Source organism: Podarcis raffonei, chromosome 2 (assembly GCF_027172205.1).
Source record: "Podarcis raffonei isolate rPodRaf1 chromosome 2, rPodRaf1.pri, whole genome shotgun sequence".
Lineage (NCBI taxonomy): Eukaryota > Metazoa > Chordata > Lepidosauria > Squamata > Lacertidae > Podarcis > Podarcis raffonei.
In genome coordinates this window covers 60,192,816-60,207,574 of record NC_070603.1, presented here as the reverse complement: position 1 = coordinate 60,207,574, position 14,759 = coordinate 60,192,816, and the positions used below count along the sequence as shown (strand labels likewise).

General features: G+C 42.2%; 1 protein-coding gene across 1 annotated transcript in view; it reads left to right on the top strand.

The window, feature by feature from the left end:
* TRPC7 (transient receptor potential cation channel subfamily C member 7) overlaps positions 1 to 14,759 on the top strand; it is a 107,154-nt gene that overhangs the window by 72,398 nt on the left and 19,997 nt on the right. Inside the window, exons 6-8 of the mRNA XM_053376867.1 lie at positions 3,266 to 3,499; positions 6,827 to 7,091; positions 13,298 to 13,493. Coding sequence (XP_053232842.1) covers positions 3,266 to 3,499; positions 6,827 to 7,091; positions 13,298 to 13,493 — 695 coding nt within the window. The remainder of the gene's footprint in view (positions 1 to 3,265; positions 3,500 to 6,826; positions 7,092 to 13,297; positions 13,494 to 14,759) is intronic.

The following is a 14,759-nucleotide window of genomic DNA, read 5'->3' as shown; positions in this document are numbered from 1 at the left end:
TTATCACTACTGCTCCAGGCACTCTGGAATAATGTTGGATTTTATTCATTTATTTATTTTTATCCGACTTTCTAGAAGAGTGTCGTTCGATTTTCTCATTTAAATTGCTTCTAGGAAGTTATACCATTCTGTTTAATAGCTTGCCAATTCTGATACAGCTTTATGAATGTTTTCGAGGGCTGATAACGAACAGTGTAGCTCAGCTCAGTTGCATTTGTTTTGAGCAGTGCTTGAAGTCCTATGGGGGAGAAAACATTTGCCTACATGATTGACTGCCCTCTCTCTTGCTATCCATTGGTAAGCAAATTATCTTGGAAATCAAACACTAAGGCTGTCTCTACTTTTCCCAAACAGCTTTGGTGATCTTGTATAACACACCTGATCTTTCCAAGCCAAATTGTGCCAATGCATGGAACTTATAATTCCCCAGTGAAAATCTGAGAAAATCAGTAAGATCATAGCAGACAGCATTGACATGAGAGAACAAAGTTTACATGGGAGAACAATGCACAAAGCCCCCCAGAAGCTGCTTTACTGGGTGCTGTTTCACTTTCTTAGGCTGAAGGTCAAACCACTTGTGATGTGTCTCATAGTTTACTCTGGCATGCTTGGTTTATTTTTTATAAATAAATAGCAGATGTGATATGGGGAAGCCCAAACTGGATTAGGTCCACTGTGTATTGGCAGGAGGTGTAGCTCTTTGCCCCTGCAATGGACCCAATCAGACTCTACCCTCCTCAAAATATTAATAATAATAATAATAATAATAATAATAATAATAATAATAATAATAATAATAAATACCCCGCCCATCCAGCAGGGTTTCTCCAGCCATTCTGGGCAGCTCCCAACAGAATATTAAAAACACAATAAAACATCAAACATTAAAAACTTCCCCAAACAGGGCTGCCTTCAGTTATCTTCTAAAAGTCAGATAGTTGTTTATTTCCTTGTCATCTGATGGGAGGGCATTCCACAGGGTGGGCACCACTACTGAGAAGGCCCTCTGCCTGGTTCCCTATAGCTTGGCTTCTCGCAGTGAGGGAACTGCCAGAAGGCCCTCAGAGCTGGACCTCAGTGTCTGGGCTGAATGATAGGGGTGGAGATGCTCCTTCAGGTATATTGGGCCAAGGCTGTTTATACACCTGCTGTTAGTAATGAGAGAAAAGGTCCCATTAAGAATAGCAAGTGCTGGGTGCCTCCTTAGGAAAATAGGAACTGGCTTCATACTTGGTCAGACCATCTAGCTCAGTATTATGCACAGAGACTAGCAGTGGCTCTCCAGAATTTCAAATCTGGGTTTCTCTCAGAGCTCCCTGGCAATGCTGGGGATTGAACCTGGGATGTCCCACATGCAAAGCAGATGCTCTACTACTCTGCTCTGCTGTGTGGCTACTAACCAAAATGACTATGTTCCCCCTCAACTGTTGGAGGCAGCATGCTTCTGAATCCCAGTTCCTGGAAACTGCAGGAAGAGGACTGCAGCGCTCAGGATCTGCTTGCATACCTGAATTGAATTTCTACACCTGCTGTGCCACAACTGACATGGTAGCAGGTGGGCCCATGTTTTTTTCCTGGGTTGCCCCAGGCTGACTTGGTTCTGTGAAACTAAGAAACCCTCCCATGCAGAGGTGCTCTAAATTCTTACTTGGAAGATTTGGAGCCAAGTTCTTTTTGTCAGAAGCTGATACCGTCCTTCAGACAATGGAATCTCCTGGCTCTGAGCCTGCTCATTTACAGTGCAAATAAAGATATGCAATCTTTCTGCATCCCAAATGAAAGTGCGTTAAACAACAGTTGTGTGGGATATTAGATTTGGGAAAGTGAATAAGCGACAAGCTGTAAAAAATTCATGAATGACAGTATGAATTATTTATTTTTTAAAATCATATTGAAATGCCTCCCAGGAGATCTGTATTTTGAGAAAGGAATGCTTTTTTAGGTAACAGGTGCACAACAAGTGAAGAAAATTCAGGATATTTGTTTGTCCTCCCTGCCCACCCCCTAGATATCTCCCATTTTCACTACTGTTCTCTGAGAATAACTGCCCACAACCTGTGCAAGCTCTCTCTGCAGCCTAGATAAAGAATATAACATTTTATATCTTGCTACAATTTTTTTCTGGTTTCTCCCCAATTATTTTCTCAATTACATCACAAATGAAACCACACTCAGTCAGGATGATAATATTTGGAATTAAGCAGAGTGAACTGAATTTCAATGAAAAAAACTGCATTTGATGTGAAAACTGGTTCTGGGACATTAACAATTCTTCATAGCTGAGTTTTGGGTGGAAAATAATGAATTACTACAAGATTTCTCCCGGTTGCTATTGGTGTAGCATAGTGGCTATGGGCCACCTTTTGCCCCACACCTTCTAATCGCAGGTCCACACTTTAAAGCTCCATGTCTGAGCACTTCTTCTTTCTTACCTGCCTCTTTCCTCTGGAAAACCCATGCTTTGACCCAAAATCCAAATAAACAGCAATCTGGGTTTTCCGAAGATTGCCATTTACTCTGACTCAGCAGTATAGACTAGGCTTTTGTGGGTAAAATGCCAGGGCAAAAACAACAACCCAAGTGATCAGACATGGCATTTTAAAGCATGGACCTGTGCCTAGAAATGTGACACAAAAGGAAGTCTGGATGAGCCCTAAGCTACAAATCAGGAGGTCCTTGGTTTGAATTTTGCTTCTGCCATGAACTTACTAGGTGGCCTTAGGCCAGACACCACCACTTAACTTAGCGTTGCCACACGTCCGGATTTTCCTGGACACGTCCAGGATTCCAATGACGGAATTAGCGTCCAGGAGGAATTTGGGGAAATCAGCAAAATGTCCAGATTTTTACTTCTTGAAATATGGCAACCCTATTTTAACTTCTCTTACAGGGTTATTGTGGGGATTGCAAGTATAAAATGTACATGGAGTGCTTTGAGGACTTGGCAGAACTATTGTGGTTGATGATGGTTGTGATTTATTATCCTGAGAGTCAGTGAATATTGGGAAGGGCAGCTATAAGAGAATATAGATTGCTCTGGCCACTAGGTTTTTGCATTCCAGGAAGGACCACATTTTGGGTGGAGCTGGAGAAATGCTGCCTTTGCCATTTGCTCAGGGGAGACAGTGTTTTTGCAAGTTTAATGTAACGTCTGGTGCCTGGGCATAGAGGGCATGGCTGAGGATTTTGAGGTACACACCTTTGCCAACCTTGCTGATGACATGATGCCAAGTTTGTCTGCCCTCCCCTCCCTTCCCCAACCCAGGTATGATATGGTCCGAATGCAAAGAAATCTGGGAAGAAGGCCCCCGGGAATACGTCATGCATCTTTGGAACCTGTTGGATTTTGGGATGCTTTCGATCTTTGTAGCTTCTTTCACTGCCAGATTCATGGCTTTTCTCAAGGCATCAGAAGCACAACAATACGTGGACCTGTATGTTCCCGTTGATGACCTCAATAATGTCACCCTTCCTCCTCAGGTTGCCTACTTCACATATGGTAAGAGAGGGTTGTTACTTAATACGTTTTTGTTGCTCTGGCTCAGATTATTACCGGAGGGAGAAGCAGCAAAGTTCTTCTCCTGAAGGTCAGGGAATGGGAATGTTTGCAAATTATTCATTAAATGTGTCCAGTTGAGCCAGTTTGTTAAAAAAACTAATACAGAATCAGACAAGTCTGCTCTTAAATGAAATTCCAGATTTGTGTGGAGATCAAACCGAATGCAGTTGTATGAACAACCTCAAGGCCGCACAGGAGAAGAACCTCTGCATTGTCGAGGTTCACCGTACAAAAGGTAACCTACAGATGAAGGGATCTGCTTTGTGTTTCCAAAGAAAAAGAGACCGAGCGAACGAGACATTCACAGCTTGATAATATGTATGTACATTTAGGAGGTGAAACTCCTGGGGAAGCGTTGGCATATGACTCACTGCTAGGGTAGGACCCCTTAGTATTTCTCCAAGGGGAAAAAGGAAAAGAAACATTTGGCGAAAGTTATCACTGACTGCCAGCAGCTCCTTGGTAAAAAGGCACGAGGTTAAAAAAAATAAAATCAAAGTTTTCTCTGGTCTGATGACAGATGGCAATTTCCAGAAGCAGGTTTTGCAAAACTAAAATCCCAGTTCAAGGCACCATTCCCACACTGTGAGCTTGTTGTCAAAATGCATTGAGACAGATTCCTCTAGATGAGGAAATAGAAGTGAGGCCAAAACTGAGTGATCAGTGGCCAACATGCATTTGGAAACCCAGCAGCATGTCTGCGCTGTAAAGGTGATGGTGGTGATTTGCAGGCAAAAGCATGCAGGTGCAAAGAGGGGGTGCTTAACCTTCATCTTTTCCCTGCTTTCCAAGCTGTTTTCCCTGTCTGATATCAAATATGCATGCAGAGCTTTCATGGGGGGGAGCATCGGGGGGGGGGGATTGCAGGGGAAAGTGGAGGGTTAAGCACTACACCCCTCAGTATTTGCTTCTCACTTGCAAATTGTGTCTGTAGTGCCTCCTTAAATGTAAGGGGTGATTTGTGTGCAGAAGTCCCTGGGTTTTGCCTGATCTCAACCTCCTATATTCCAATATACATCTTTGGAATGCACAGCAGAATCTGTTTGGGCCTCTAGAGTTTTGGATTTTGATGTGTTAATGTAATTTGTCAACAACTGTAGAAACAGGATTGTAGCTGTTTCAGGACTAGATCACCAAAAGTAGACTGAAATGTTTTTCTTTTGTCACACAAAGTTGCCATCATTTTGAGCCATACATCTTCTGGGCTCTGTTGATACAGTTGCCTGGGAAAAAACCCTGCAGAACAGGGAAGCCAGGAAAGAATAACAGTATTCAGATGTAATGTGATACAATGTACTTTTATCGAATTTAGAAAAGCAGTGCTGATTTCTTATAACACCCAGATGCAGAACACTTGGAAATAATTTACATTTTCTCTAAGAAAATGTGTCAGGATAAACTTTGCTCACACACATAGTAAAGCAGTCACTAAGCAGGGCATGCATATGGATTATATTCTTTTTTGACACTGCTAGACCATTTTACCTTTCTGCTATTACATATTGTGGGGTAAGTGCTCCCTCTTGTGGAGCAACTGTGTAATCAGCCTTATTCCAAAGTACAAAGTGAACCAGCAAGAAAGGATTTTCCTGTAATGTAATTCACAGAAGTCTACACAAAAATGGAAATACTAAAATATCAAACTAGTTATCATAAAAGTAGACATTCGGACAAGGGCCTGCCAGAGACTTGATATTTCTGCCTATTATTTCTCTTCTTAGTTATTTGTGTGTCTGTCTGTTTATAATAGCTCAGAGTCAGCATCTTTGTTCTGAATAATCATAGTACTGGATGGCTGAGTTTCCTCATTTCTTTTTGTAAACATATTTGCTAAATTTAAGTGAAAGGAAAAAAGGAAAAGACAACAGAAGCCTCTAAATACTACACTAGATTAAGAAAAATTAAGTAAAGGAAAAAGATAATATAAATTGGAATACAGTGGTACCCCGAGTTACAAATGACTCAGGTTACAAACGCTTCAGGTTACAAACTCTGCTAACCCAGAAAAGTTACCATGAGTTGAGAACCTTGCCCCAGGATGAGAACAGAAATCGCGCACTGGCGGCGCAGCAGGAAGCCCCATTAGCGAAAGCGCGCCTCAGGTTAAGAACGGTTTCGGGTTAAGAACGGACCTCCGGAACGAATTAAGTTCATAACTACTTACCACTGTAAGTTATAGGGGGAATGTCATGTGCAATGTTTTTTCATTCTGGTAGCTGATAAAAAGAGCCCATCCTTTCTCTCTGCTTCTAACCTAGTGGCTGATCTGCTGTGCTTTCCCTGTATCCCTGGTCTGGGGCCGTCCCTACCATTAGGCAGTGTGACGTGACTGAATCATGTGGCAGATGTTGGGAGCAATGGTGGCAGCACCCTGACTGTTCCTCCTGATCTCCACCACTCCTGCCACCTAGTCCTTGGTGATAAGGCAATATATCCCATAGTCCCGTCCCCCCCCAAAAAAACCACCTTAACCTTCTGCCTCAAGTGTGATGGAGGACACTATCCCATTGTCAGTGTTGGAGTAAGTTTCAGTTGCCAGTAAATCTGTAGAATGGGGCAGGGAGTACCATCTTGTCCTTTGCCTCAAACAGCAAGATGTCTTGGGCCAGCCCAGGCCGGCCCTGGTAGTGCACATTTGTCACATCCCTGACTGCCATTGGCATGCCTGCTATAGACAGTACTGAGTTAGACAGACTAGTGGTCTGCCTGGGTTAGTGCAAGGCAATATCCTGTGTTCTTATATATACTTTTAGACATCTGCTGCACCTTGATCCTCTGAAATGTGATGCTAGTTAATGATGATGATGATGATGATGATGATGATGATGATGATGATGCTTTTATTATTTGTACTCGGCCCCTGTGATGGGTCACTGCAGCCACTCTGGGCAACTTCCAACAAAACATAAAAACACAATGAGACATCAAGCATTAAAATCTTCCCTATAGAGGGTGGCCTTCAGAAGTCTTCTAGTTTATTGGTTATTCTTTGGTGTGCCTCTGCTTTGGCCAAAGCCCACTATTTTGTTCTAGAAGTCTTGCAGATGAACTACTGCAGTAATGAAAGATAATAGAAGAAACTGGGAGAGTAAAGTGAAGTGGGTAAGAAGGGAAGACAGTAACATCTAGGAAATCCCTAGGAAACCCCCGGTGAAAGAAAGCATATCCTGGGTCTTCCTTCTGCAATGTACAGGGTCCTCAGCCACCCCTTGAACCTTAGCTCTGTTCACATTAATAATATATATCACCTCTTGTGTTTCATTTTAGCCAGGAGCAAGTGGCTTCCCTCAGATCCTCAGATCATATCAGAAGGACTATATGCAATTGCAGTGGTACTCAGCTTCTCCCGGATTGCATACATCCTCCCTGCCAATGAAAGTTTTGGTCCTCTCCAGATCTCTTTGGGAAGGACTGTGAAAGACATCTTCAAATTCATGGTTATTTTCATCATGGTGTTTCTCGCCTTCATGATTGGAATGTTCAACCTTTACTCCTACTACCTTGGTGCAAAATATAACCCAGCATTCACGACGTGAGTATCTCGGCAGGACAGTTTGTGATGCAACTGGCTTTCTCTCCAGATTGCCTTTGTATATGTTCTGTACAGAACCACAGATTGCATAAAATCACATGCCAGTTTGATAGAACAAGCGTTGAACTATGCTGTGTAATAATTAGAAGTAGTAAAATAGACTTTATGCAAAAGTGCCACATTTAAGAACTTGAGTACTGTTTACTTTGGTGGTTGATCAATGAAGATGACACATCACGCCCTTTGCTTTATGCACTGCTATTTTTCTAGAAAAAATAGGTGCCGGAACTCACCATGAACTCCTTCCTCGTTCTCTTAGAATGGCAATGGCGCCACTGAGTTCTGGTGAGTTCTAGCTGGAAAAAAGCCCTGGCTTTAAGTATGATGCTTAGGGAAGGTTGGATGAAACCACTGATTTGCTATGTTTGCCCCTCTCTTCCCCAAGCCATTTCTCTTCACTTGTCTTCTGTATTGTTGTTGTTGTTACTCCAACTTTTTCCCTGATGGGACTCAAGACGGCTTAAAGATAAAAACAAGAACTGCTAAAAACATAAGGAAAAAAACTATAATTGAAAAACAATTAAACATTGATAGGATTAAAGCTATATACATATATAAAATTTGGTTTAAGCATACAATTAATTACAGTAAAAACAGCATAGCACCAGCCCTTTCATTAAAAGCAGCCAGTTCCCAAAAGCCTGTTAGAACAGGGAAGTCTTCACCTGCCAGTGGAAGGGCAGCAAGGAGAGACCCTACTCTAGGAAGGAATTTCCCAAGTCTGGGGGTAGCTACTAAAAAGGCCCTCTCCTCCCATGTCACTACCAAGCATGCCTGTGAGGGTCGCAGGATCAAGAGAAGGGCCTGCCCCAAAGATCTCAAAACCCAGGCAGGTTCATATAAGGGAATACAATCTTTCAGATAGCTTGTACCTAAGCTGTGTAGGGTGCTATGCAGCTTTGAGTAGCTGAATCACGAGATTTATCAGCAAACATTCTCTAATATTCTCTTTTTGAACCCCAGACAATCCTGGCAGTTGAGGAATCCTTAGGGACTTTGCACCTCAAGGTTTTCCATATGCTGATGATACAGGGATGAGTGTTATCAGTGTATTGAACACATTGTTCTACAGCTTTCCTGAGAGCCAACATCTGAAGCAGGAGCGGGCATTAAAAAAAAACTGTTTAAAAAGCCCTAGATTTGAGGCTATTCAGACTTGACCTCTGCTGTTTCCATATTCATTATGCCATCCAATGCTATGTGCTATTTGGGTACCATCTTAACAATATACATGAATATCAAACTTTGTAGCTCAGTCAAGCAGAATGAATCATCCATTTTTCAACTGCCTGTATGCCCTTAATTCTGCTTTCAAGTGCACACATCCTTTGACAGATGTTGGAAGTGAAAAATAGTATCTAATCCTGTAATTAAAGGCTGTGGCCTAAAGAAGCTGTACAAGATAGCAGATTTCAGGTTGCAACTGTCAGTATTTCACTTCTTAGTGCTCCAATTCATCATTTTTAAAAAAAGATAAATGCAATTTACATTTGAATTTATGCTGAATTAAATTCCTTGTCTTTGAGAGATTAAATGTAAAGGAATGCAGCGGTCACTGTCACATGGCTGCAAGTAATAATCCTATTTTACAGATTTTCCATTAGCGATGATGCCAATTTCGGAAACAAGGAGAATGAAATTCCCCAGTCTGGAAATCGCAAGTTCATTACAAGCTGAGCACAAGTTGCCTTTGAATTCCAACCCTGGCTCACAGTTTCAAGTGTGCGAGGATTGTAATCTCAGAGTGTGCTTAGAAATAATATGACCTGTTTCCCAATTAATCCATTCTAATGCCCATTCCAAATCATAAGTGGAGGTCTGACCCGTCAACTTGCTTTGCTGTGGTGGCATAAAGTGGAAAGCAGGAGGTCTAAAGCAGGGGTCAGCAAACTTTTTTAGCAGGGGGCCAGTCCACTGTCCCTCCCACCTTGTGGGGGCCGGACTATATTTTTTTGGGGGGGGAAATGCACAAATTCCTATGCCCCACAAATAACCAGAGATGCATTTTAAATAAAGGCACACATTCTACTCATGTAAAAACCGGACCATCTGTGGGCCTGATTTAGAAGGCGATTGGGCTGGATCTGACCCAGTGTGGGGTTTGGGGTGATCAATGAGGTCGGGGGTGGTGGTGGCAAGATATAGGGTAAAGTTGGGGGTAGAATAGGTGCCAAGGGTGAGTGAAGCAAGCAAAGGTTCAGCCCCTAGTATATAGCTATAGGGAGGAACTAACTTAAAGACCTTGAGCTGTGGGCTGGTCATTGACGGAGGAAGAGGGGGCAGGGAGTGCACCGCCCCGGCACCAAAATCCCGGTGGGGTGCCATCACAGCTGCCCCCAGGATGTGCCCGCCTGCTTTTCGCCCACCACTGGGGCTAGTTAACTAGCAGAATTGCTTGAGCAAGAGATGGTTCTCATGTCAGATTGCTGTAGCACCAAAACATCCCCAATACATCAGCTGAAAGCCTGTCAGAAAAAGCATGTGGGCAAGATCTTTTGAGGCTGCACCATTTATTATTCCTGCACATAGAAATGTAGCATGTTTTGGAGAAAGCTTAGATTCCCACAGAGAATGTGTCTCAAATACTGAGACGGGCTCAGTCCCACGATCTGACCCACCCCCTGCATTCTGGATAGGTACATTAGGCCTACAACACTTAAATTTTTAAGGCAAAAATATTCATCTGGAAAGATACCTTAATGCTTTTTTCAGACAGGAGAGAAATTATGCAGGAGAGATTTACATAAGTGATGTGTCCTCGTGGAAATAAGCCTCATGCTTACTGAAACAAGGAGAAGTCAGCACGCAGCTCAGCTGTCTGCCACATTTTTTTCCCTGCATGGTTTTAATGCCACATATTACTATGTGGTGTTAATTCTTTGTTTGATGAAAGATCGTAATATCCTCTGTTGAGCTTGTGATGTGTAGTAATGGAAAAATCCCATCTCCCTCCGGAGACAGATATATGTAGATGCCAATATAGTAAGGGAGATTGTGTGTATTGCAACAAGAGGGAAGCAGCCAGCAGGCTTCAGACTCGGCTTGCAGCTTTAATTCACTGGATAAATTGGAATCATTCACTTCACTTCCCCCATTCTGCAGTTTATCCTTCTGCAAAGTGGATAAATACCTGTTCAGTCCTGAAGAAGGAGGGTATCTGATCACTACCACGGTGCCGAACGTAACAGGTTCGATCCAGACTCAGTCATGCTTAGAACAGACCCACTGAAATCTACGGGACTTAAGTTCGTAAACTCAACTGCCATTGATTTCAGTGGGTTTACTCTAAGCATGGCTTGTGGAGCAATCCAAACTTCTTGCAGCCATGTGGAGCCACCACCACCACCACAACCTGGCCAATCACAGTAGCAGCAACAGAGGGGGAGGCAGGTATTAGTGGATTCCTAGGATGCTGGTCAGACCTACTTCCTGCTGAGTCAGAAAGGGATCAAAGCTGGGTTAGGTGGGGGAAGGGGAAGTCAATGTGACAGGGTGAAGCCTATAGCAGGGACAGACAAACTCTGAGCCCTTGGCCTGTGTCGCTATAGAAAGTAGGCTCCATATGAATGTGCCTCCATAAAAACAATAGAAAACCTTGAACTGGATCTCAGGAAGATCAAAGACCAAAAATCCAGCAACTAAAACTCTTCCTTTCTGACATCTAGTAGTTTATGTGGATGACAGCTTTGGGATGGAAGAGCATTTTTAAACTAACAGTTTTTTAATTGAATTTTCCAAAGGGAAACAAATGCAAATACAGTCAAACAATACAAAATAATTCCTAATAAATAAAAACGTTGTGGTCTGTGCACACATGTAAGGGGCAGGAGGGGAAAAAAGGAAAGGACATCTGGTGGTCCAGACCAACCTGGTCCTCAGACAGTCAAATAAATAGTTTTGTCTAAAGGGAACCCGGCAGAGGGCCTTCTCAGTAGTGGCACCCGCCCTGTGGAACACCCTCCCATCAGATGTCCAAGAGATAAACAACTATCTGACATTTAGAAGACTTCAGAAGGCAGCCCTGTTTAGGGAAGTTTTTAATGACTGATATTTTAATGTATTTTTAATCTTTTGTTGGAAGCTGCCCAGAGTGGCTAGGGAAACCCAGCCAGATGGGCGGGGTAGAAATAATAAATTATTATATTATTATTATAAAGAGTCCATGTATCAGATACATTCCCATCTTTCTTGTGCTTGAGTTCAACTTCTCATATGCTGCAGTTGTGTCATGTCCTCAGTCTGCTGTCCAACTGCGGTGCTGGTGGTAGACTTCTCCATGTTAACCTCCACCTGCCTCACAAAGTGCTACAACTTAAACAATGGGTTTCCCACCACCTCAGACTGCCATTTCAAGCAGCTATGCCTGGGAATAATGAAAGGGCAACAAATCATCAGTTGTTGTTGTTGTTATTACTGTTGTTGTTGTTGTTGCTGCTGTTGTTATTATTATTATTATTATTATTATTATTATTATTATTATTATTACTCTTACTATATTTTTACTGCCAAAAAGTGGCTGGGGGAAGAGATGTGAGGGCTTTTTTATTATTATTATTTTACCTCAAGTGCCAAAATAATTTGGCAGGCTTTGAACAGTAAGCACTTTGACATGGGAAGAGGGTTCCATTTTCTATTCTACCTCATTCAGTTAATATGTATTGGACCATTGTGGTCACAGACTCACAATGCCTGCATAACAATGAGACTTTCAAGGGAAATATGGCAGCATTCCAAAACAGAGGTTAATGCTTAAGTTGTGAGGGAAAATAGCAGTTTTGACACTAATATATTAACATTGCTGGGAGGACCTGAAAAAATAGTGGCACCCTTCCAAATTAAAATAAAAGGTTAATAGAGGGATACTGCTGGGGTCAAGGTTTTTTATTTCAGTTGGCTAAGTGATTTAGATGACAACCTTCAAACATTTATAAAAGGTATTATTACTGGGAAATGTTCTGCTTAATGGAAGAACAGAAGCCATGCCTCAGCTTATATGAACAACAGTTTTACATTTCTTTATATGTAGTTTTCAAAACCCTTCAACTGTTAAAAGGAAAAGCAGTGTAAGGATGCAATAATACTCATTTAGTTTAGCTCATTTGCTGTAGAGTAATGCCAAGCAACAGGTGTGATGCTTACCTGTGTATAGGAAGGTATACAAAAGTAAGTATGCATCTCTCCATTTATCTGGGTAAGCAAAAGGCATCATCACAGTTCAAGCAAGCAAAATCACTTGAGGATACGGAACAAGGCAGTGAGCTGTGTGGTCCAATGAAAGGTGTGCCATAGTGAGAGTCCAGAAAGTAAGATTGCCCCAGATGGCCACATTTAGGGCCGGGGCCTGAGAATTCTCACCCCTCGATTAGATCTTATCATCTCAGTGATTCAGGAGTCTCCTCAGAACACCATGTGGGGAGTGGGGTGGGCATATCGTTCCATCAGAAATGAATTCCTCACATAGTGTACATGTTTTAAACAAACAAAATTAAATAAAAGAACTGAGCCTTGGCTATGCAGCTTGCGTTCCCATGCATAAGGTAAGATGTGAGGGGAGGTGTGTTTAGTTCACATTTAACCACAGAGCCTAGGGCTTGCTGATCAGAAGGTCGGCAGTTCGAATCCCCTCAATGGGGTGAGCTCCCGTTGTTCGGTCCTAGCTCCTGCCCACCCAGCAGTTCAAAAGCACATCAAGTGCAAGTAGATAGACAGGTACCGCTCTGGCGGGAAGGTAAATGGTGTTTCCGTGCACTGTTCTGGTTCGCCAGAAGCGGCTTAATCATGCTGGCCACATGACCCAGAAGCTGCAGACAAACTCTGGCTCCATCGGCTTATAGAGCGAGATGAGCATGCAATCCCAGAGTCGTTCACGACTGGACCAAATGGTCATGGGTATCTTTACCTTTTAACCAGTGATCCACGGAGGATTTAGTGAATTGCCAATGGAAATATTGAAACCCTGTATGGATTCATAGTCCAGATCCAGACTAAAATTGGAAATAGGAAAATCAGTCAACGTAAGGGTGTGATATTGTTCGTCAGTGCTCTTAGCCTCTTCAGACGATATTGCCTAGTTGTACTTGCAGCTCCTGTGATCACATGGAGACAAGGTATCTATGGAGGACTAAAGACTCTTTTTTTGTCTTTAGGGTAGAAGAAAGTTTTAAAACCTTATTCTGGTCCATATTTGGTTTGTCTGAGGTAATATCAGTGGTGCTGAAGTACGACCACAAGTTTATTGAGAACATTGGATATGTCCTCTATGGAGTTTATAACGTCACCATGGTGGTTGTGCTCCTCAACATGTTAATAGCCATGATCAACAATTCCTATCAGGAAATTGAGGTAAGGTACATCAAATGTGATGATGTAGCAAATTTGCTTGGTGACTATATATTATGAAAAGGAAGATCATCTCTTTTTCTCACTTGGTCATTTATTTTATTTTTATTTATTAAATTTCTATCCCACTCTTCCTCCCAAAGGAGCCCAGTTCCGTCACTGTGGCCTTTGCTCTCTCTAAGGGCAAAATCCATCTCTACCCAGTGGGTTTCCTCTATTTAATTTGCAAATGATTTCAAGATCCTTGAGGAAACATCTCTGTGTACAGTATTTCTAATCTGGGTTTGGATGATGGGGCACAATATGGCTAAACCAGCCCCCAGGCTACTAACCATAAAATATGATCGTTGTTGTTTCTACCTATTTGTAATGTAGTTATATCTGAATCCCTGTGAAACACAACATTACACCAGAAGAGAGGTTTTAAAAAGCTCAGTAAGCATCCTGCATTTATCATGGTGCAGATTTAAGAATGGACTATCAGCAGATGCCACATTCTCTTACTGACGCTGATAGCTTTTTGGTTTTCACTCAGCAAACAATAATTAATCTGAAGATCCGAAGGTACAAGTGGAAAGACAGAAGAAAGATGCCATTTAGATCAAAACAGGCAGTGCTCACCTTGAATTGCCCTCCCACAATTGTTATTTGTGTCTTGGCTCCTTTGACAGTCGTGTAGCGGTGAATTTTTTAAACTGAGAAATGAACTTGTTTGCACATCCTACGTCTGAAAAAGAACCACATTATAGGAATAAGGCCATATCAAGAAAGAAAGAAAAAGCCTGATTATAATCCTACCAGAAGGGATGAGAAGTCCAAACTGCTATGTGAGAATCTGTAGTGGATCAAATGCCAAAGAATTGGATATTTCTGTGGTGCATTTGATTCATGGCTAATTGCAAAAGGAAGTTATAAGCAGCATTTTTGCAGACGGTTGACTTCAGGACAAAACATTTTGGCACCTGTGTAAGAAGATCAAAATCGAAAGCACTTTTTAAAGCACCTTTTCAAGACTGTTCTAGTAACAATGAGCTTACCTATCCAGGAGCCTGTGTGTTTTGTTTAAAGTTTGGGAAAGGTCTGGGTTGCAAGCCAGACTTTAATTTATAGGGATGAGGAGCAACCATTTCTTCTTTATCCCAGAATTCCTAGGTGTATGACTTGACATCTGTAGTTCCTGGGAGGGACTAATTCAGCCTGCAATTTCCATCTGGGACTGAGTCTATAAACAACTTCATGCCTCCAAGATAAGCCTAGGTTTTGTACATC